The sequence below is a fragment of the Eublepharis macularius genome, chromosome 2, assembly GCF_028583425.1.
Source record: "Eublepharis macularius isolate TG4126 chromosome 2, MPM_Emac_v1.0, whole genome shotgun sequence".
Classification (NCBI taxonomy): domain Eukaryota; kingdom Metazoa; phylum Chordata; class Lepidosauria; order Squamata; family Eublepharidae; genus Eublepharis; species Eublepharis macularius.
Window position 1 is genome coordinate 186,041,178 of NC_072791.1, and position 20,529 is coordinate 186,061,706.

The window sequence follows — 20,529 nt, forward strand, 5'->3', positions numbered from 1 at the left end:
TGCTGGGCCTTTGATTAGGGGCCAGCTTTGTTCCCCCCTTTCTGATCATCTTGCCCTCCTTTTGTGTCCACCCCAAATTTACACCATGGTGGTGCCCATAGCCTGTGGCAATTTTATAGTAGGCTGGTTTGATCAATGGCATCTGAATCATTTTATCTGGATTAAGTGGTTTTAATGTTTTTATTGTATTTATTGAAATATTGTTGGAAGCCGCCCTGAGTCTGCTTGCAGGAAGGGTGGGGTATAAGTAAAACAAACAAAAAAACAACAAATAAAGCATTGATTTTAGCTGGATTTTCATCTGAATGTATTATTTTGTACAAGTTCACATTTGCACTTTGAAATGGAGTTCTGAAGCCAAGTTCAAAGCAAAACAAATGAAACCGCTGTTTTTATATTCATGTTGATTGCAGGTTTGAAAACAGTGAATAGTAAAAATAGTGGATATCCTACCCCCAAACCCAGTCTATCTGAAACTTTTATATCTATAAAATGTAGCTATCTTAACAGTATAAGATATCTAAGTTTAGTCTCTGTTGTGTGCAATGTTCAGCCATGAAGTACATACTGACATTTATTAAAATAATGTTACTGCTCTTATCTCTCTCATTTGCAACCTGTTGTGTTAGCTTAAACTTAATATGTTTAATTAATTTTGATAATATGACCTGCTATCTGTAATTCGTCCTCAGATATATTGAAATTCATATGAAACATCATTATGATATTTGTAAATCTTAGAATCAACAATAAAATTTGGGGGAAAATAGTGCAGCAAATCAACATGTGCCTAGGACTCATAAAACAGACAGTAACTTTTAAAAAGCTACGTACTTAAATCTTGTATTTTCTAATCTCATTTCCTAAAACTTTGGGAAGATTTGTTTCATGGAAGAGTTGGAAGATTTGTTTCATAATTGGTTAATTAATTTTGGGATGAGAAATATCAGAATAAAACAAAACCCCATGTCTCAGTAATACATTCATAGATTTATGATGACCTGCATAGGGTCATGAACAGGTGGCTCTCCAACTTAAGGATACTTCCAGTATGACCTTGATTTTAAATATGACCTTAAATCTTAAAGAAATCATCCATGTAGGATTTTGAATACCTGCTGAAGAAACTTACATTACTCTGTTTCTTTGCAACTTCCATTGCGTGCCTTACTTCAGGAGGCTCCAACATGATTGAATAGTCAGACTTGCCTTTCTCTTTCTGAAACTTCTTTTTGTAATTTGTCTATTTAGAACAGAATAGAAAAGAGGTTATGTCCCTCATTCTCCAGTCAAGTTGTACTTTATGGACATTTAGGTCAATCATTTGTAGAAACATCTTTGCCATGCAAGAAAAACGTGCATATTTGTTTGTGTCTTTTCAAGTTAACCAGGTTTGTCTCCGAGTAATCTGATGTAAGGTGTTGTTATTGTTTTTTGCTTTTTCACAGTACAATCCTATGTAAAGTTTATTCCAGTCTAAACCCACTGAAATCAATAGACTTAGACTGGAGTAACTACGCATAGGATTTACACTAGTCAGTTGATCAAAAGAGCAGATATACTACCAAGCTGGACCCATACATAGAAATACAACCAAAAGCAAGGACTGGTCTCCTTAAGGAAATTGCACACATCAAGAATACTTTGTTTATAATCTTCATTAAATCTTTCTCTACCCCATTCTTTTTGAGATTTCTAAAAATATCAAAATATCAGGGCACAAACAATAATCAGTTATCTGTTACTATTATCTTCAATTTACTTGCAATGAAAAAAAAGAACTAAGTATGTTAAATCTCATTTCGTAAAAATGTTACTATTCTTACAACTTTTAAATGTAATCCATAATAGCAATCTTCATGATTATATTGCGTGAATATAACAAAGGCATGCACTCATAAACAAGGTTGGAGTATCTGCATATATGGGGGGGACTTCATATGTATAATATTAGTTAGTTAATTAAAAGGAGGACAATTAATTCCCTCCAATAGCCAAATATGGACTAAGTGTGTGCATTGACTTCAGTATGCTGAGACAAGGTGAGAGTCAGTTAAATAGGTAATCAGTAAGTTTGCCTGCTCAAGCCACTAAGTGCTTATAGCAGGGGGTAGGGGGGAGATCTGTCAGTGGGTAAGAAATTTTTCCACTAGTTTGTGATTCCTTGCAAATTCCTAGTTTTTCATTTCTCCATTTGCAAAGCACCTTGATCTTTGTTGTGTATTATTAATCAAATCTGTTACAAATATTCCACTCAATTTTTTTAGTTATACAAGTTCATATAGAAAGAACAAGCTTCATTTTTCTGAAGCCATTATCTTCGAGTCACATTTTAGGCTTTCAGATATATAAGCTGTCCACCAAAGCCCTTAGATATATGATTCACTTCCATAATTATATCGGTATTATCCCATCAGCACTGACGAACAAATACTAATCAGCATATGGTATAATTTACTGTGAAAAAACAACCAGGTACAGAGAATAATCAACACACACAAAAATCTACTCAACCTGTGAAATGAATAAATCGGCAGTAGCTTACCTCACTGACATTCTTGGTTACTTCTTTGACGTGAACAGTATCACGTGTCTCAGGCAATTTTGTGAAAGAGCCATGTGGGAGGTGCTTCTTTACATGTTCTTTGTATTTGTTCTAATTATGAAGAGTAAAAATATTTCAAAACCAAGTATCTCAAGACAGTCTTTAACTAGAAGATTATAAACTTAAAAAAAAAATACCTCAGACACAAGAGCGCTAACAGTCTTTGCAAGGAGAATCTGAGGAGTGTCTGGAACAGGATGGATAGTTCCTCTTTCCTTGTTATGCTTCTCCTTATATTTTAGCTAGAATATGGGATGGAAATATATTACTTTTAAGCAATGTTCATCAACGTAGATAATTGTTTCAAATAATATTGTCCTGCTAGAATTAAACCTCAAATAAGCATATTTACAAAAAAATTAGGCTTAAAATGATTTCTGTTGCAATTGGTTTGAATGAAACATGAATGCAAAAGCTATTTATAAAAGTGTTATAGCACACTGCAGTTTATACATCAACTGATTTTATCTCCAACATATCAGTTTTATAACTTCATTAAAACGTTATTAAACCACTTACATCGCTTGCCAAGATGGCATTCTGCAAAGCCAACACTGTGTTTTTGTCATCTGTTACAGAGATCTTGCATCCTTTAAAGTATTGCCGATCATAATTGTAGTCATACTGTAAATAAGACAATAAAAGTGATATATATGGACCATTTCCAGCCATGATCTCACTCTCAAAATAACGTTTATGAATGCAATCCCCCCTTTCATTTCTTTACATCACTCTGTTGCAAAGATGCTTTGGCATTTTGGATGAAGTCAGGTCTGTCCACAGTCCAATGCCAGTGAGCCTTGGTGGCTTCATATTTCTTCTTGTAATCCAGCTGTTTAAACAGAAATAGAAACAAATCAAGCTCTTCTTTCAAAAAAGTCACTGTAGAAATATCTGCACTGCAGACCTCTACTAGCTTAGTAACTCCCTCTCCTAAGGAAATGCTGTTCTGTGAGACTTTCTAGAGATCTATACAGGAAAATTCTCAGCACTGACACCAGACTGTTGGGGTGCGATGGGGACCATAGTGATTAAAATAGTACAAAAGTAACATAAGATTTTCCTGAGAAAAGACTAGAAGGCTGTTTTTAAAATAAGACCTCTTTTCAAACTCTGCCCACAGGGTAACTGTTAGTTCTAAGATGAGGAACTTGCCATTCCACTATAGGCTCTACACAACCTTTCCTGTAAGTCAATGGATTCTTAGTACACCTGCTTAGGATTTGCATAAGGTTTAATAAGCTTCTATTTTTGTGGCCTGCCTGGGATAGCAAAGCAGACCACAACTCTCCTGATAGTTCAGGTAGCCCCTACTAGGCATGCATGGCTTGCAGAGAAGTGCCTAAAGACACCTGGGTATCAAGGAGGGAAGGAGCTGGTTCAGGGGGAAGAAATGGGAATAAGAGGCTGTAGGTGAACAGGCAGATGTTGGGGGGCTGTGGCCTAAGCAGCAGCTGAAAGTGCAGCTTCAGGTGCCCCCCACCCTTGTTAGGCTGCCCCTGAGTCTGAGAAAAGCAGGGCATATCAGTTTTAAATGTCCCTTCTTAAAAAAAAAAGACTAAATTTCTTCCCACCAATTTCTACTGCTCCTTGCCATATCTGCTTTTTTATGCTGTCAGCAATTGCTCTTTTAGCACTTAGGAATTTTAACTGTGGTAAAGTTGCTGAGGAAAAAACATGGCACATAGTGTAGTTAGTTGTTGATCCATCAAACTGAAGAAAAAACAAGCCAAGTGCTGGAGCTCAGTTTCCATGAGTACAAATTAATGTTAATTTTCATAAGCTGCACAGGGCTCTCTAGGAAAGCTGGGACCTGGGAATCGACATCGTATCTCTTATGTGCTCTGCCTCAAAAGACACACTGGTCATATTTTCTCAACATACTCTTCCCTGCATTCCCCTGCTCACTTTGTCAAGATTACTAGGGTTCTTAAAGAATGAGAATTAGCATTCAAAGTAGCCTGTGTTCAGTGGGTCCTGAGCATCCAATTTCCTCAGTTTTCTTTGGAAGGCAAATGACAGAATTAAAATTGAACTCACATTGGTGTTGACTTTGTAAGCTTGTTTGGCAGCCTTTATGTGAACAGAATCTGGTACCACGTTGCAATGGGACTTATTTTGCTGATAGAGTTCTTTGTATTTCAACTGTTGAAAGAACAAAAGAACGATGTTTTTCATCCATATAAGGAATGCAACAATAGCATTAAACAAAAATCAAACAATGACAGACAACAGTGGTTAAGTGGCTTGGCTGCGAATCAGCACTCTACTGGTTCAAATCTCATTACTGCCATGAGCTCAGTAGGTGGCCACTCCTCTCAGCCACAGCTGTATTGTGGGGATAATAATAACCAGGGGTCATTTTGTAGAAAAAGAGCTGGAGGAACTCATTAGCATATGCCACGTCTTTGACATCACCAGAAGTGTGTCATTATCATAACTTATTTGCATATGCCACACGCCCTGACATCACCTATCCTGGCTGTTTTGGACCCAATCCTGGCCATTCAGGGCCGAAATTGGGCCCAAAATGGCAAAAAGGGGCTGAAAATGGCCGAAAGGGGCCCAAAACGGTCAGGATTAGGCTGCTGCTGAGTGGGAGAGTGATCCACCACCTGTCAGAGGCCCGATCCGGGCCATTTTGGCCCCAATCCAGGCTGAAACGGGCCGAAAATGGCCGAGGGTCAGGTGGGTGGGGCCACCTGACATGTGACCTCTTTGGGGAACTGCCAGAACTGCGTTCCTGTGCGTTCCCCCTCTAAATGAGCCCTGATAATAACACTAACTTGTTCACTGCTCTGAGTGAGACAGTAATCTGTCTAGAAGAGTGGTATATAAGCGCAATTATTATTATATGGTGACAATGCAGAAACACTGATGCTGATTGCATGCTTCTGTGTATTCAGGAAGAGTGTTAAGATGGACCATGGGCCAGTGAATATGGCTTCTGAATGCAATTCTTTTGCAGCCCAGTATAAATGTATCAGTTTGTTTCAAAGAATCAAAGTGATCCAATGTTTGGGAACATCAGAATGGATCACATTCATTAACAGTGCCATCCAAAACAGATTTATAACTTTCTAAGTCCACTGAAGTTAATGGACTCAGAAGGGTTAACTATGCTTACAGTGGCATTATTAATATGCTTGGATGTAAGATATATTTGATTATTATGTTACATCATACATAATATAGTGAACTGTAGGTGATTCATGCATACGGTGTCTCTAGTCATGGGTGAAATTTCCTCCTTCAATTTTGAATAAGCCCATTTCGGATAATTTTCTCTTAATTGCTGTAGCATAGTGGTTAAGTGGTTGGACTGAGAATCAGCACTCTGCTGGTTAGAATCCTACTACTGCCACGACCTCAGTAGGTGGCCTTGGGTAAGCCACTCTTCTCAACCCCAGGTATACTGTGGGAATAACAGTACAACTGACTTAGTTCACCACTCTGAGTGGGGCACTAATCTGTCTAGAAGAGCAGTATATAAGTGCAGTTATTATTAATTAAAGTTGGGCCATAAATAATATTTAAGATTGAAGGCCTTGTTGCATTTCTAACAATATCAAGTCACCGCCCCAACGCTCTGTGGCCTACCACTGTCCTCTTTCCCCAAAAATATCCTGGCAAAGGGAGGGGTGGTACTAATAGCAGGGAGATCTCCTAGAGCTTCAAGCTTGGAAGCCTCAAACTTAAGGCTTAGTTAGTCCTCTGCTGACACAGGAACCATGGGAAATATAATAATTAATACTTCCCAGTTCAATGGATTAAAAATTAATTACTTGCAGAAGGAAGAGAAAAAGTAGCATTCCACATATAATCTCTATAGCAGGGTAAGTAGACAGGTAGATAATAAAATATATGTAAATGAGAAAAGATGTTCTGTTTCTATGCCAGCAATTAGTCAACATGTCACTGTATTCTGAAACTCTCATTTCAGAACTGTTTTGCAGCAAATATCAACAGCATTTGTAGCAGTACGCTAATTATTCAATTTAAAATGAGAGTGTCTGGCTGGCTGTTATGGCAACATAAACCACAACTAAGACAGATACAGTATCACAGAAAAAGGGTAAAAGATGAATTACACATTGTATTGTATACTGCCTAAAATGTAAAGTGTACTCACATCACTTATTCTGTCCTTGACCTTGCGAGCAAGGAGCAGCATGGGGGTGTCATGGATTGTGGTATATCCTTTTGGTTTGGCCTTGACATATTCCATCTTGTAAAGAATCTGTCAGCAAGAAAGAGTCCGGTTAGTGTATCTGAGGAATATTTTCCTTCAAAAAAACAAAAACAAAAAGGAATAGTTTCCCAATGCCATTTCAGCTGTTATTGGGCAATAATAGCAGCTGCAGAAGGGAGCCAAGACTTTGTCATCTCTCCCCCCATTCCAGTTTAGTGTTTTTCTCGCTCCAAGGAAACTTAGCTTTGGCACTTGAGGAGACCTGCTAGGAGCTGGTTTTGTGAGCATCTGAAACTGTGTGCCAGTCATCTAACCCAGAAGTGTGTCACAGGTGACTTATGAACATGTTTCAAGCTAGCCTATAACATTAGCAGCAGAAAGAGGACAGACATGTTCTTTGACTCCCTCCTTCTATTTTTTTTTGCTCCTGAGGGTTGGCTCTTCACAGGAGATATCAAGGTAAGAGAGCCAGATATCTTGTTTTCGGGGACTTTTTTAAAAAACTTTTTATTTTTGGAATTTTTAATTTTTACAACAATTAAACAACAGAAACAACAACAATAATAACAAGGTCACTACAGCTCATTGTGAAATAATAATACCCTTCCACCCTTTGCTTGGTACATAGTCAAATTCAGTCTATCAGGCACATACTGAAGACAAGGTGCAAATATATATGTTCTGTACAGTATTCCAACTTCATTTGGTTAAAAACTAAAAAAATCCAAAGGATAATTTTTGCCTGGGTATATCTCATGCGTTATCATGTATTCCAAGACTGGTTGCCATTCCTCATTGTTTTTGGGAACTTTTTTATGACTGTGAGTGATAATGTTATCTGTGGGAGAAGCAGAACTGGGTCTAATTGAGAAATGGACCATTGTACTCACTTGTGAGAAGCTGTGAAGGCTTTGATTTCTTTCTTCTCCCTCTGTCTTACTTGTATGTGTTTTAATCTATTCTGTTGTTTTATCTGCTGGCTTAATTTTATGCCGTCGTAGGAACTTTATGTCTGAAACTGTTTTAATTAGTGCTTTAATTGTCATAATCATGTTTTTATTACTATTGTAAACTAGTTTGGATGGAGGCATATGATTTTTTAAAAGAAATAAAATGGGTACATTATTTCCCCATCAGAGAAATACTGATGGGCCAACCAGTTTCTGATCCTGGCTTTCAGGCATGGATCTCTTCCATTTGATGACACTACCTTGATTAACCCCACTTATAGTCTCTGTAGCCTCATCCTCGTGGAAAATGTCCCACATTCCACCTCCTGCTTTACAAAGCAACAAGAAGAACATGGCACAGGGTGGCACATAGTTTCCTGCCACTAAGACTGTAATCTCTCGTGTGTGGATGTGCTACCTGTGAACAGGCAGGAAGTTCCTGTCTGCCAGGCACAAAGATGAAGAATCAAAGTAGGTTGGAAAAGCTGAATGAGCAAATACCCAAAGCCCAGTTCTTGGAAGGAGACCAGTGTGCAGTAGTGCTTAGAGTGTCATGCTAAAGCTGGGGGCACCTGAGTCCAAGTCCCCACTCAGCCATGAAGCTCACTTAGGTGACCTTAGGTGAACCGATCTCTCTCAACCTAACCTATGTCATAGGATTGTTTTGCAGATATGATGGGGGAAGCCATACATGCTGCCTCAAGCTCTTTGGAGAACAGTTGGCTTTAAAATCTAAGAAATAAGTAAAAACGATGTGTGGAGGTGTCCCATGCCTCCCCCATTCACACTGAAGGGACTTAAGGATTATTAGGTTCCACTGACTTGTCTAAGGATTCTCAGCTAACTACTCAGTAGAGAAGCGTTGGGATTTTTACTAGTGTCATTCTCTTCAGTCATGAAAGAGTTAGTTTGTTTGTGTTTAGTTAGAGACAACTAGTTTGCATAAGACCAGTTAGATGTTGAGTTGATCTTCATGCCAGGGTAAAAGGGGAGTTGTATGCTTAATGAACAGATCTAGGATTTATTATTGGCTGACCAGGTTTACTGGGGGGCAATTGACATTCTTTCCTTTATTCAGGACGCCATTGCTCTCCAGTTAGTTAGACCATTATCTTCAGGATGTAAGGATGCAGGAACTAAGTTAGCTCTTCTTTATTTTATCTCCAATGTATCCTTTATTATTTTTCCTATATGTAGTAAACATTTATTTTAGAAGCTGAACACACATGTCTCTGTGATTATCTGCTGTGCAAATTTTCTACAACAATACTGTTTTCTGCAACAATACTTATCCAACAAGAAGCTTGTTTATTTTTCCACTTCTAGATGATGAGTACAGTGCCATTTGCCTAAGCTGGCATTACCTGTTGCTTTATTTGAACTTTTCATTATGTATACACTTGGCCCTGAAAGTCCTGTCTGCCCCTCCAAAATCAATCCAAAAAGATACTTAATGCCATCTTTTTTACAGTTTCCATACATACATCACTGATTTGCTTGTTGACTTTGGCTGTTCTCAGATGCTCTGGAGTATCCACAATACTTGTAAACTTGTCCTTCTGTTTTTCATATAACTGTTTATACTTGTACTGTTGATGGGAAAACACAAAAGTTAATTGCATGAAACAACACAAATGCCATGTAACACCTTTGAAAAATACTGATGATAAACTAAACTTTCCAATACCTCTTGAACCAAGGGACTTGCCTACATGAATAAACAAAGTGTATGAATAATACATTTTAGAAGGGGCTCATAATGCATATTAAAATGAACAAGGTTGCATGAGGTGATGAGTTTGAGGACTACAGTCTTCTGGTATCTCAAAAGCTCTGTTACAGCTTATTGACTTGTGTTTACTTGACTTTATAACATTTTTCATTAGGACTCAGTTGCTACCTTTTAGTGCAATCCTAAGCAGAGTTATTCCAGTCTAAGCCCATTGATTTCAATAGGCTTAAATTGGAGTAACTCCTCTTAAGATTGCATTGTAAGTCCATTGACTTCAATGGACTTAGTCTGAAGTAACTCTGCAGAGGAATGTACTATTTGCTGGGTTTTATATTAACACTCTAAAAGGGTACTTTATCCTGACCTGGATAGCCCAGGCAAGCCCAATCTCGTCAGGTCTTGATAGCTAAGCAGGGTTGGTCTTGGTTAGTAATTGGATGGGAGGCCTCCAACAAAGACCAGGGTTGCAGAGGCAGGCAGTGGCAAACCACTTCTATTAGTTTCTTGTCATGAAAACCTCAGCAGGGGTTGCCATAAGTCAGCTATGCCTTGACAGCTCTCCCAACAAGGATGTTTTACCTGATTGTGCAATTTTAACTATAGCAAACGGATTTATGGAAAACGGAATAGGAATTAAAACATGTGTGACTAATTCTATTGATGATATAGAAAAGTTAAACATAAATAAAATAAATTCATGGGACATGAGATAGAAGGCATTTTTCTACAAGTCATTCTATATGATTGAAAGTCTTGGTTCAGTTTCTACTAAATGTAGATGATGTAATCAAGCACCAAACTTCTATGTGATTTAAACAGAAACAAGAAACTCACTTTATTTTTGATGCATGCAAATATATGAAAAGAAAACACAGGGCATGCATAAAGACAGAAATAAATGCATGCACAATTAACAGCAACATATGGAAAATAATAACAAGAATATTATAAGATTCTGTTGTTAAACAAATAACATTTCTGTAGCTACAGGAAGCCCAGTTCTGAAACAGTAATACGGGGGTTAGCTGAAAGTCCAAATCTAAGCATTGGTCCACATTTAAGTATGTTATATTTGACTCTAAGGATGTATTCTTGAGGACACGCCCTGGAACCCCAGTCTTGACAACATGACTTGCAAATAAGTCCCACTGAAATCAGTAGGACTCATTTTTACACATATATATTTAGGGTCTGCTATTTAAAGGGAGAAATGGGATTATACTAGTTTAAAACCCAAATATTCATTTTGTTTATAAACCTCAGCCTTTGAATGGAGCTTAAACCTAGAATGGAGCTTAATACCTAGTATTAAGGTATCTGTATATTATGGAGCAAATATTAGAGAGCTTCTAACAGAACCATAGAAAGTTCAATTGTGTAATTAAAAAAATTAAATGAGTTAAATTGAGTTGTTTATTTAAAAGTCTATGAAAATCTGGCAGAATTAAGTTCAGATTTTTCAGTGAGCTTCATTAATCTTCTAAAGACTTCAGTAGTGTTATTCTCATGTCTGCACAATGAAACCAAAATTCTTAATACAAAACATACATAGTGCTGGGCTAAAAAGTAACAAAAGAGTTGTTGTTTTTTTAAAGCCCTAGATGGACCAGATGGCGTTTCTATCAAACTGAGAAGGCTTTCCAGCTTAAGAAAACTGTGTGTTACTAGATTTTTATCCCAAAATTAATTTATAATTGATGAGATGCAAAACGACAAAACAAGACTATGTCTAGCTCATTAGGCTTAAATATTGCCCCCAATAACAGCAATCAATGAAAATAGTGATGGCATTTATCTTTCTACTCCATGTAGCTATGTTAGGAGCTTGAAAAATATTACGGTCACTAATCAGATACCCATTTGGGAAGAAGACAGGATACCAATAACCAAGGGATGGAGTGCAACGTATCTCTCTGTTATCTGCAAACAGAGACATACATCCCCCCACCATCACCCACCCATACACCAGGGTTACTCTCAATAGAAGCTTATCCTGCTTTGGATCAGAGGTAATGGACAAGGTGCTACAGCACTGGTTATGGGAGTGAATGGCACTTAAATGGGGGGCGGTGGGACAAGCGTGCACACAGTTACCGTTATAGTGGGGGATAAACCTGAACCTTCCCCAATGAGCTCCATTTCTTGGAGGGGGCTAGTTTTGTCTGTCTCAACAGCCTTTCTCGACTTCCTTTGCTCCGTTGAACCTAATTACACCCATTTAGAATCAAACCTACCCTTACCTGCATCAATCTAATTAAGTTTAAAGGGGACTAATCATTCATTTGCTCCTTTTCCTAAAAACAATCCTCTGATTTCTATTTCTATCACAGTCTATTGTTACACTCCTGGAATTTAACAAAGTGAGGCAGGAAGCAGTAGCTATTATATATATTGAAAGACTTGTGGCTATGTTGCTGTTATTATTGGTATATTGAATACATTACCTGGCTCCATTGATTAGTGTTGTACAGTGCTGTCAGCATATCTGGCCGCAGAATTTCATTACATCCGTGTTGCAGGAACAACTTGGCACTAGACTTATATTTTTTCTGTTCATGCAAATGGCAATGAAGCACAAAAAGAGACTTGTGAAGACAACAAAAAGAGCTCTAGATCCCAGAGTGATGAGATTTAGGCCTTTAGCATACTGATGTACTCTCAAAATTGCACCAATGAACATTAATGGCAGAGGTGGGGCAGACCAGCCCTTTTTAACTTACCAAGAAAGTTCATGGTAGACTTCTTTCCTGGGGCTACTGGCAGCCAGGAGAAAGTTGAGCGACTTTGCTCTGCTTGCTCCAGGGGTATCTTAATGTCTCAGCCGACACTGGGAAGACTCTATAGTGACTTCCAAATTAATTTAAAAGCAGGAGCATCAGACTGTGTAAATCATATCTATACCACAAAACAACATGTGGTATCTGAAGATGTGAGCTGCCTGTGACTCACGATAGCACTACCATAAATTTCGTTAGTCTTATAGGTGCTGCTGGACTCCTGTTTTTTTTTTTTTTACTTCTACAAAACAACTTGAATCATTGTACAAACACCTGACCTGAGAATAACATATATGCAGGCTTGGTGTTTTCACACAAAAGATCATAGGGCATATATCTAGATTGACATCAGTGGGCATGGTTTAATGAAGCCATTTCATTGTAGATTGGTGCATAATTCATGAGAACCCATCATGTATGGTAGGCACACTCAAAAAGCTGCTGTGCTGTTTGGGTGGCAAAGTACAGATAGTTTCTGATACGAGCAAAACAAAACGTTTTCAATATCATAGGCAAGACCTATGACATCGTTGGTTGCAGGCATGTCGGAGATTTACAAAAATCATGTCGAGAAGAGTGACATGGCCACATTCTGAATGTCCTGGCCAGCACAGTCACAGTACCTGACTGCTTAGTTCGCCTCCTAATTTGGCCAGCAAGGTTCTAGGGTCATCCACCACAAAGGAATACTTATCTTTCTTCTTCTCATAATCAGATTTGTACAGTTTCTGCTCAGAGCAGCATATTGGATGATAGCAATGTAAAAGGTGGGAGGTACAAACAATTAGATGAGATAGATGTTTCAATTTACATAAACCCTTTAACTACTCAATAAATATATTCAATCAGTTCTTCTAAAAAAGACAGGGGGAAAACCCCAGAAAGCCAACCTAGACAATTTGAAAAGAAACATACATCAATGCTGACATTTAAAGATACACTACCAGTACAATCATAAACAAATTATACCCTTCAAAGCCCACTAACATCAATGGATTTAGAAGGCTGTAACTCTGTTTAGGATTACACTGTACAAGCTTTCAGACCCATAGTCCTGATGTGCCATCCTCCAATAAATTGCATTTTAATTTCATTTGCATTTATCAGATGTGCAGAATCTATATATATTTTGAATTATATATGTACATATGAAAATACACACAGTCTATGACACATTGCTGAATTCACATCCTGCGAGCTGGCTACCATTTTGAAACAGCTGCAAGCTAGAGCTCAATCACATATGGTAAAACCCATTGTCTTAAATGGGCATAAGGTTTTTGAACTCTGTGCTGGATTGTGGCCAATAAGCTTAATTATTAGCTGCATACATAATAAAAAGAATATCCTATAATCTTAGAGGCACAGATGAAGTAGGAGGGCAAAAACAGTTTAATCAAATTAAACAAAGAATAAAGAACAGAAATGGTATGTTCATAGTGGTACTCTGCCTCTTATTAAATTGATAGTCTCACTAATAACTGAGTTCATAAATTGTTTTACATATATTGCATGTTTAATGTAATTGGTAAACCTTCTACTGATATCTATCTATGCTTCATTTACATGCCACACCAAGTGAACTGATCTTTTACTGAATTAAGGATCACATCGAATCAGGACTGATAACCATAGCATTCTGGGAACTTTTCTATAATAGATCCAAAGATCATTCAATTAAAGTAGGTCGAGGCATTTATTATTTTAAAGAAAATGGCTTGGTTTACTAGCAGGAGCAGAAGATATGTCTGATTACACAAAAGAGGCTCTACAATGTCCTCTGAATGGTCCTAGCTGCATAATGAAGACCATTCCAGAGGTCCTCAAACCTTTGGAAGTGGCTTTTGGTGGCAGAGGAAGCTGCACTGGAAAGGAGTAAGAGAAACCCCTATTCTACGCATGGAACTCCACTTGTGGTTCTTACAGTGCAATCCTAAGGAGGGGCTGCCTTCCCCTCCTTCGGGAGGCAAATCCTGGCTCCCAGCCAAGCAGCTATTGCTGCCACTGGCGAGTGCTGCATTCTCAGGATTTTTATTCCTTCCCATACAGAGGCAGCCTGATGGATTTTGGGATGAGTTGACTGAACAGCAGGAATGACTCCACTTCCCATACACATTCTGTGTGCCATATACCAACAGTTTTTTAAACAGGGAATGGCATTCTGTAACTTAAACAAAGAAAAAAGGCAGGGATTTCTCATAAGCTCTTAGAAAAGTCTAAAGCAATACTCTGAATTCTGACCATTGCTTGGAAGCAAGTCTCACTGAATTCAGTGGAATTTACTTCCATGTAAATGCACTGAGGCTCACAACCGGAATGTCTCCAAAATTACTTCTTAATTGAATTGAATTGTGATACCTGTACTATACACACTTGTGCTACTTACCTCATTCATTAGCTGAGTAGCATACTTAAAATGCTTACTAATTGGAGTGTCAGCAACATACTTGAACTTTGACTTTATCTTTTCAAATGATTCCTTGTACTTATACTAGAGGAAACACACATCAAAATATATTATTATACAAGTGCCATCAGAACCCCCCCAAAGCAAACACAAAAATAATTAACGAAGTATTAAAGCGTGAAGGGTCCTGTCATGATGGGGACATACACCTTTTTAAATTAAGCTGGACTGTGATTCATCTTCTCAGATCCAGCCCTGGGAAAGCCAGGAACGAGACAGCAATAAATACCATTTGTTCTAACTGACATTCTGGGAGGCAAGTTGTTCTAGATTTTGATACCATCATAATACCAGAGGCCTGAGAAATGAGGAGAACATGATCAGGGGACCAACCAGCCATGGTGGTTGAGAGAGACTGTTTTGAGGGAGGAAACTGCTTTCCCCTCCTCCCGCCCCTGGGAAGAGTGGCTACAAAAGCCACTGCAGTGTTTTGTGTGTGTGGTTCAGAAGGGAATGGAGAATGGAGGGTCTGAAAGAGCAGGCTTGTCTTTACCATCCCCAAGCAATGAACACCCATTCCAGCAGGGGACGCCTCAAGTACTAGCTGAGAACTCTACAGGAACAGAGAGATCTTAGACTTTTGCTTTTCTTTCATTTATTAGCTGTAGCCTTGTTTACTGCCCTTCCAGTTCAATAAAAACCTTTCTGTGGTTAAGATCAGCTGTGCCAAGTCTCCCTTGTGTGCCTTCTGCTCAGTCACTTGACAGAACTCTGTACACGCTCAGAGGCTCACCAGCTCCCCCAACGGTGAAAAAAAAATCACCTGTTTCAGCTGGGGTGGTGTGGCTCTTCCAAGGGGAACCTAGGATTGCATAGGAGTGAGAAGCCCACATCCTGATCATAACAAGCCCTGATCTGGATAGGCCAGGTAAGCCCAGTCTTGATCTGGGAAATTAAGCTGGGTCAGCCCTGATTAATGTTTGGATGTGTGACCACCCAAAAAATCCAGGCTTGCTAGGCAGAGGCAGACAATGGCAAACCACCTCTGCTTGTCTCTTGCCTTGAAAACCTTATGGCATCAAACATAAGTTAGCTGTGAGTTGACAGCACTTTATACACACAGTAGGCTGTACAGCACTGCAACTAGAATACCGAAGTCTTCTAGAAACTGATTAAAGTTTGGCATTTTGATAATTATACTTGAAAGCACTAAATTGAGCAGTTTCAAAGGAGCATTTGGACTTGTCAGTAGAAAGATTTAAATGTGAGAGGCGTGCAATTATCCCCTTAATGACAGAACATTATTCATGATAAATGTAACAGTGAGGCTAGGTAAGTGCAGGCAAAGATGTTCTTAACAACAAGTGTAAGCTAACCTCAAATAAATGCTACAGGGGTCTTGTACTATTGATAAGCAGGGCACAATGAATTTCTTTTTTGTGTACACAGAAACTGAGCAGAAGTCCACTGATAACTGTGTCTTGGTTTAGTACCATGGTATCATGCTGCTTGGCTGCCTTTGGGATTAATGGGAAGTTCAGCCAAGTTTTGTTATCTTTGAGTTGGCAGAGGGATGTTAAAACAGTAAAGTTGGGTTTTCTCAGCTCTGCTTTAAAGATAAAATGTTTTTTTAGAAACTGTCGTAAGCCTCTGCCTATAGCCGCATGTCGAGTGTCTCTGCTCACTTACTAGCTAACAAATACGGAATCTAACGCTGGAAAAGAAAATCTGTCTTTTGACAAGAGACACATACCGGACTGTACAGGGCCTTATTCTTTTCTGCCAGCTTGAGATCTGGAGTATCCCAGGCATAACAACCAATGCCTTTGAGCCATGTTAAGTCTTCCTTATATTTAACCTGTAAAAAGTAAAATAATGAAAGCAACAATTACATGATGAGACTTCTTTCAGAAAGGTACCACCTTGTCAGCTACTACTTCTGAGATAATAACAACCATATCAAAATCAGTTGAAACGCTTGGGCATAGTTTTGTTTTTAATTTAGTCCCTGATCTCAAGCACACTCAATGGGAGTTAAAGATCTGTCAACAGGTTCCAACTAAATGCAATTAACGGTTGAATTGGCCAACCAATCACTGTAATGTTAAGCTCACTGGAATCTTACACTAGTAACTCCTTTCATGACTACAGTTTCAGTGAAACTATTAATGCCATTTTTCTTAATGAGTTAGTGTATACACTCGATACAATTACAAATCTATCCTAAGCCCCAACTAGAAAGGGCTTCATGAAACAGTGTACAAATCCTCTGTTAAGCAATGAAAGCCATTATCTGGTCTTAGTTGCTTCTCATCACATAACTTAGATTTTCAAGATATATACAGGCTATATTAAAAACTAATTTCAAATTTTCAAATTTTATTGAAATCTATAATTCTTGTCTTCATTAAGTAGCTGACGGGTGGGATTGTCCCCCTATCACATCATTTGCATTGCTCACTACAAGGGGGAAAGTTAAATAGAATTAGGAAACAAAACACTTTTAAAATATATTTTAAATGAGCCATTCTATACCCTATTAAGCAACACAGTAGGCTATGTACAGATACTATCAGGATGTATTCACACTTACGTCACTGACTGCATCAGAAACAGCACGATGGTGAAAGTGTTCTGGCCGATCTGGGATCGATCTCCAGATTCCTAATTGGCTCATGTACTTTTCTTTATATTTCACCTAATTTTTTTCCAAAAAAATGTGAAAAATACAAGACAAATGAAAATCACAACATGCTAACCATATATCTTTCCACATCAAATATATAATGGCACAATCATATCACCTTACACGGGTGGCTTTATGAACAAAGGGATTGGTGGGTCAATGGGTAAGACTGAGCAGGCTTTAGGATGCAGGGCAAATGGGCAGGTATTGGTGACATGGCAGAATCTCAGAGTGGGAGTGAAGTGGGAAGTAAGGGAGAAACAAATACTGAGGAAATACTGGTGCTGTCAAGCAGAATGGCCAAGGAAAAGCTGAAATTCTGGGCATGTGACAGATATCAAAGAGAGAACAAAGATGCTAAGAGGCCACTCCCTGCTACAACAAAAGTCCTATAAAACCACTCCCACAAAAAGTGTGGCCTAGGAAAACGCTATATATATTTAATATATATTTTTATCTTCCTCTTCCCATGTAATGAAAATCCATGTAATGAAAATCCATTATAAGTCTTGGCCATGAAAGACAATATTCATGAATCAGAACAGACATTACATACTTTGCTGATATCATCCGTGACTTTTCGATGGTACACAATATCCAAGGCATCTTTCACAGTGTGGTATTTACCCTTTGCTTGTTCAAAGGTTTCTTTGTAGCGCAGCTGATTTAAAAAAGTATAATATGTAGTAAGGTGTTAGTTAATGGAATTTATCACATATTGCTGAAGGCATAAAATGTTCTTCAACCCCAAATAACCACCATAAGCAATGACTTCTAAAATGATATTTTTCACCCAGCTGCCTAACTGCTGTGCATATAGATCCCAACATATGTAACATCAAAGAATTCCACATCATAACAGCAGGATAACTCTAGTTTTACCCAATCCACAGTATACCTTCCTCTCTCCCACCAAAGCAACTGTCTCTACAAAGAAACGTCATTGTTTCACATCTACCTATGAATATCTCATAATCAGAATTTTGCCAATTCATCTGCCCATTTCAACAAGACTAAACTCATTATCCAGTTGTTACAGTTGTCTATTAAATTTGTCTTAGAGATCGGCACTTTAATCCCAGGTGCACTGGCTTGTGTGCTTTCTTTCCTAGGGAGAACTCCATCGCAAACACCAGCGGGTTTATATTTGGTTAACAAAGACAGTTGTCTAAGGGAACCTGCTGTTTAGGGATGATTTGTGAAATGTTTAGGAGAAAGCCTTGTGGGGTTTCTTTTTCCATTTTAAAAAATGTACAGCTGTAGATATACATAGATGTAGAGATAGGGTATGGAATTAATCTAAATCATGCATATGTAATTTTCTCTGAAATCATCCTCTCTGATTTTGGTAAAACTTGCTGCTAAGCTAAACTGAGTTTTCATTTCATGATTTTTCAGCTCACTGTCTCCCTCATTATGATTGAATACATATAGGTAACACTTACATCACTAGCGTTCAGGTAAGCCTTCTTAGCTCTGATGAGGATTGGTGTATCAGGGACCGTTACATACTTGTGCTTTATTTTCTCATAATTGCTTTTATATTTTTTCTAAATTGTGCAAAGGAAAGAAAAGCAAAGTACAAAAAAATGACTAACATCAAATTGCTCATCTAATACAGAAGTAACATCACACAACCTGGAACTTAAAAAGCATTTGTGTTACATAATGGTTAATGAATGCCAGAAACTAAATTCCCTCTATCATAAATATGGTCAGGAACATAAGAGAACAGTTGCTAGAATTAACCAAAAGATTGAGGAAGATGTTTATGCACACTGGTATAGCCTCTGAGCGAAACATGCCAAAGGAGAAGTTAGAGACCCAACATAAAATAACCTTGGAGAGGGATAAGAATCAAAGAAGTAACACAATTAAATGATATTTTGTAGATTAGGAACCATCGAACATATATCAATTAAGTGTCGAGGCCCAGAAGCAGAAGTGCCCGAAAAAAGAAGCAAAGATATAGTTCAAAAATGGGGTGTATTAGTTGAGGGCACAAGATATTCATGAGAATGAAAAACTTGTAATCACAGTTTTTAAATAGACTTTGTTAAGATAAAAAGCAGCAAGAATGAACTAACAGATTTTATATATTTTAAGAAGATATTCAAATACAGTTAACCGTATGGTGTTTTAAGTTATAAGATAATTAGTTAGCCAAGAATTTGTGCTTATCAAGTAGGGAAGCTGAATTGTTTGAGAGCTTCTTCTTAGATGGGTTTCCTTGCTTGTCACAGGCTTATCTTTGGATAAGATATTTTTATGGACTCATGCAACTGCTCTCCTTTGGGAGGGAAGGCAGCATGGTATATAGCCTGATCTTGTCAGATCTCGGAAGCTAAGCAGGATCAGCACTTGGACGGGGGATCACCAATGAAGACTCTGCACAACGGCAAACCATCTTTGCTTCTCACTTGCCTTGAAAGCCCCTTGCTGGGGTCACCATAAGTCAGTTGTGACTTGATGGCATTTACGTACATATGTAATTGCTCTCCTTTAATGAGCAATGTTTCAGTAATGGATGGTATTGAGTTTGTTAGCCTTAAAGATGCAAAATTGAATAAAAGATTAAAATGGAAGCAAAGGTGTCACTTGTGTACTATACCCACAACCAACCTAATGCATTCTTGAGGTTTTCCTATTGCCAGGAATTAAACAATCTGATAGAAGAAAGCTAACTGGATGCCTCGGGAGTTTTAAGTGCACACCTATACCTGAATCAAGCCTGACAAGAGTCATCCAGAACAACTCTTAGAGAAGCCATATTTAAACCATTTGTTTTCATTCTTTGTTACCATTAAAGTCAACTAGGAGGCTTGTGAGCCTGCCATGCATTGCAGTGTTGAAAATGAGATGCATACAATGATCTATCAGTGGAAGGTGCTGACGGATGTGGATTTTTGCTCAGCTTCCCCCCTTCTAACAGCCCCTTCCAGTCCCAGAGAAGTTTATTCCCAAAGTCACGAGACACACATGGACTAACAGCAGTGAGGGTAGGGGACTTGCAGGAGGAGAGGGAAGGGGGTGAAATCACTTTTCCTCTCTCTTCCATCAGCCTATAAACCAGGATTCCAAATCATCCTGACTTGGACTTCCAGTTTGTAAGTCAGAAACAAATAAAAGGCTCAAACAAAACAGAGGCTCAGACATGCTTCGTAGGGTCCTCAAGGACTT

General features: G+C 38.3%; 1 protein-coding gene across 42 annotated transcripts in view; it reads right to left on the minus strand.

The window, feature by feature from the left end:
• Positions 1-20,529, minus strand: part of NEB (nebulin) — a 219,199-nt gene that overhangs the window by 47,360 nt on the left and 151,310 nt on the right. For 38 of the 42 annotated variants that reach the window (XM_054971307.1, XM_054971310.1, XM_054971326.1 and 35 more), the window contains 14 exons: positions 18,795-18,899; positions 17,906-18,010; positions 17,257-17,361; positions 16,417-16,521; positions 14,643-14,747; positions 11,924-12,028; positions 9,232-9,336; positions 6,738-6,845; positions 4,646-4,750; positions 3,333-3,437; positions 3,125-3,229; positions 2,743-2,847; positions 2,546-2,656; positions 1,133-1,243 (listed from right to left, as the gene is read on the minus strand). In XM_054971307.1, coding sequence (XP_054827282.1) covers positions 1,133-1,243; positions 2,546-2,656; positions 2,743-2,847; positions 3,125-3,229; positions 3,333-3,437; positions 4,646-4,750; positions 6,738-6,845; positions 9,232-9,336; positions 11,924-12,028; positions 14,643-14,747; positions 16,417-16,521; positions 17,257-17,361; positions 17,906-18,010; positions 18,795-18,899 — 1,485 coding nt within the window. Of the gene's footprint in view, positions 1-1,132; positions 1,244-2,545; positions 2,657-2,742; positions 2,848-3,124; positions 3,230-3,332; positions 3,438-4,645; positions 4,751-6,737; positions 6,846-9,231; positions 9,337-11,923; positions 12,029-12,879; positions 12,985-14,642; positions 14,748-16,416; positions 16,522-17,256; positions 17,362-17,905; positions 18,011-18,794; positions 18,900-20,529 lie in introns of all 42 variants that reach the window. The other 4 variants (XM_054971329.1, XM_054971319.1, XM_054971305.1 and 1 more) reach the window with 2 other exon arrangements.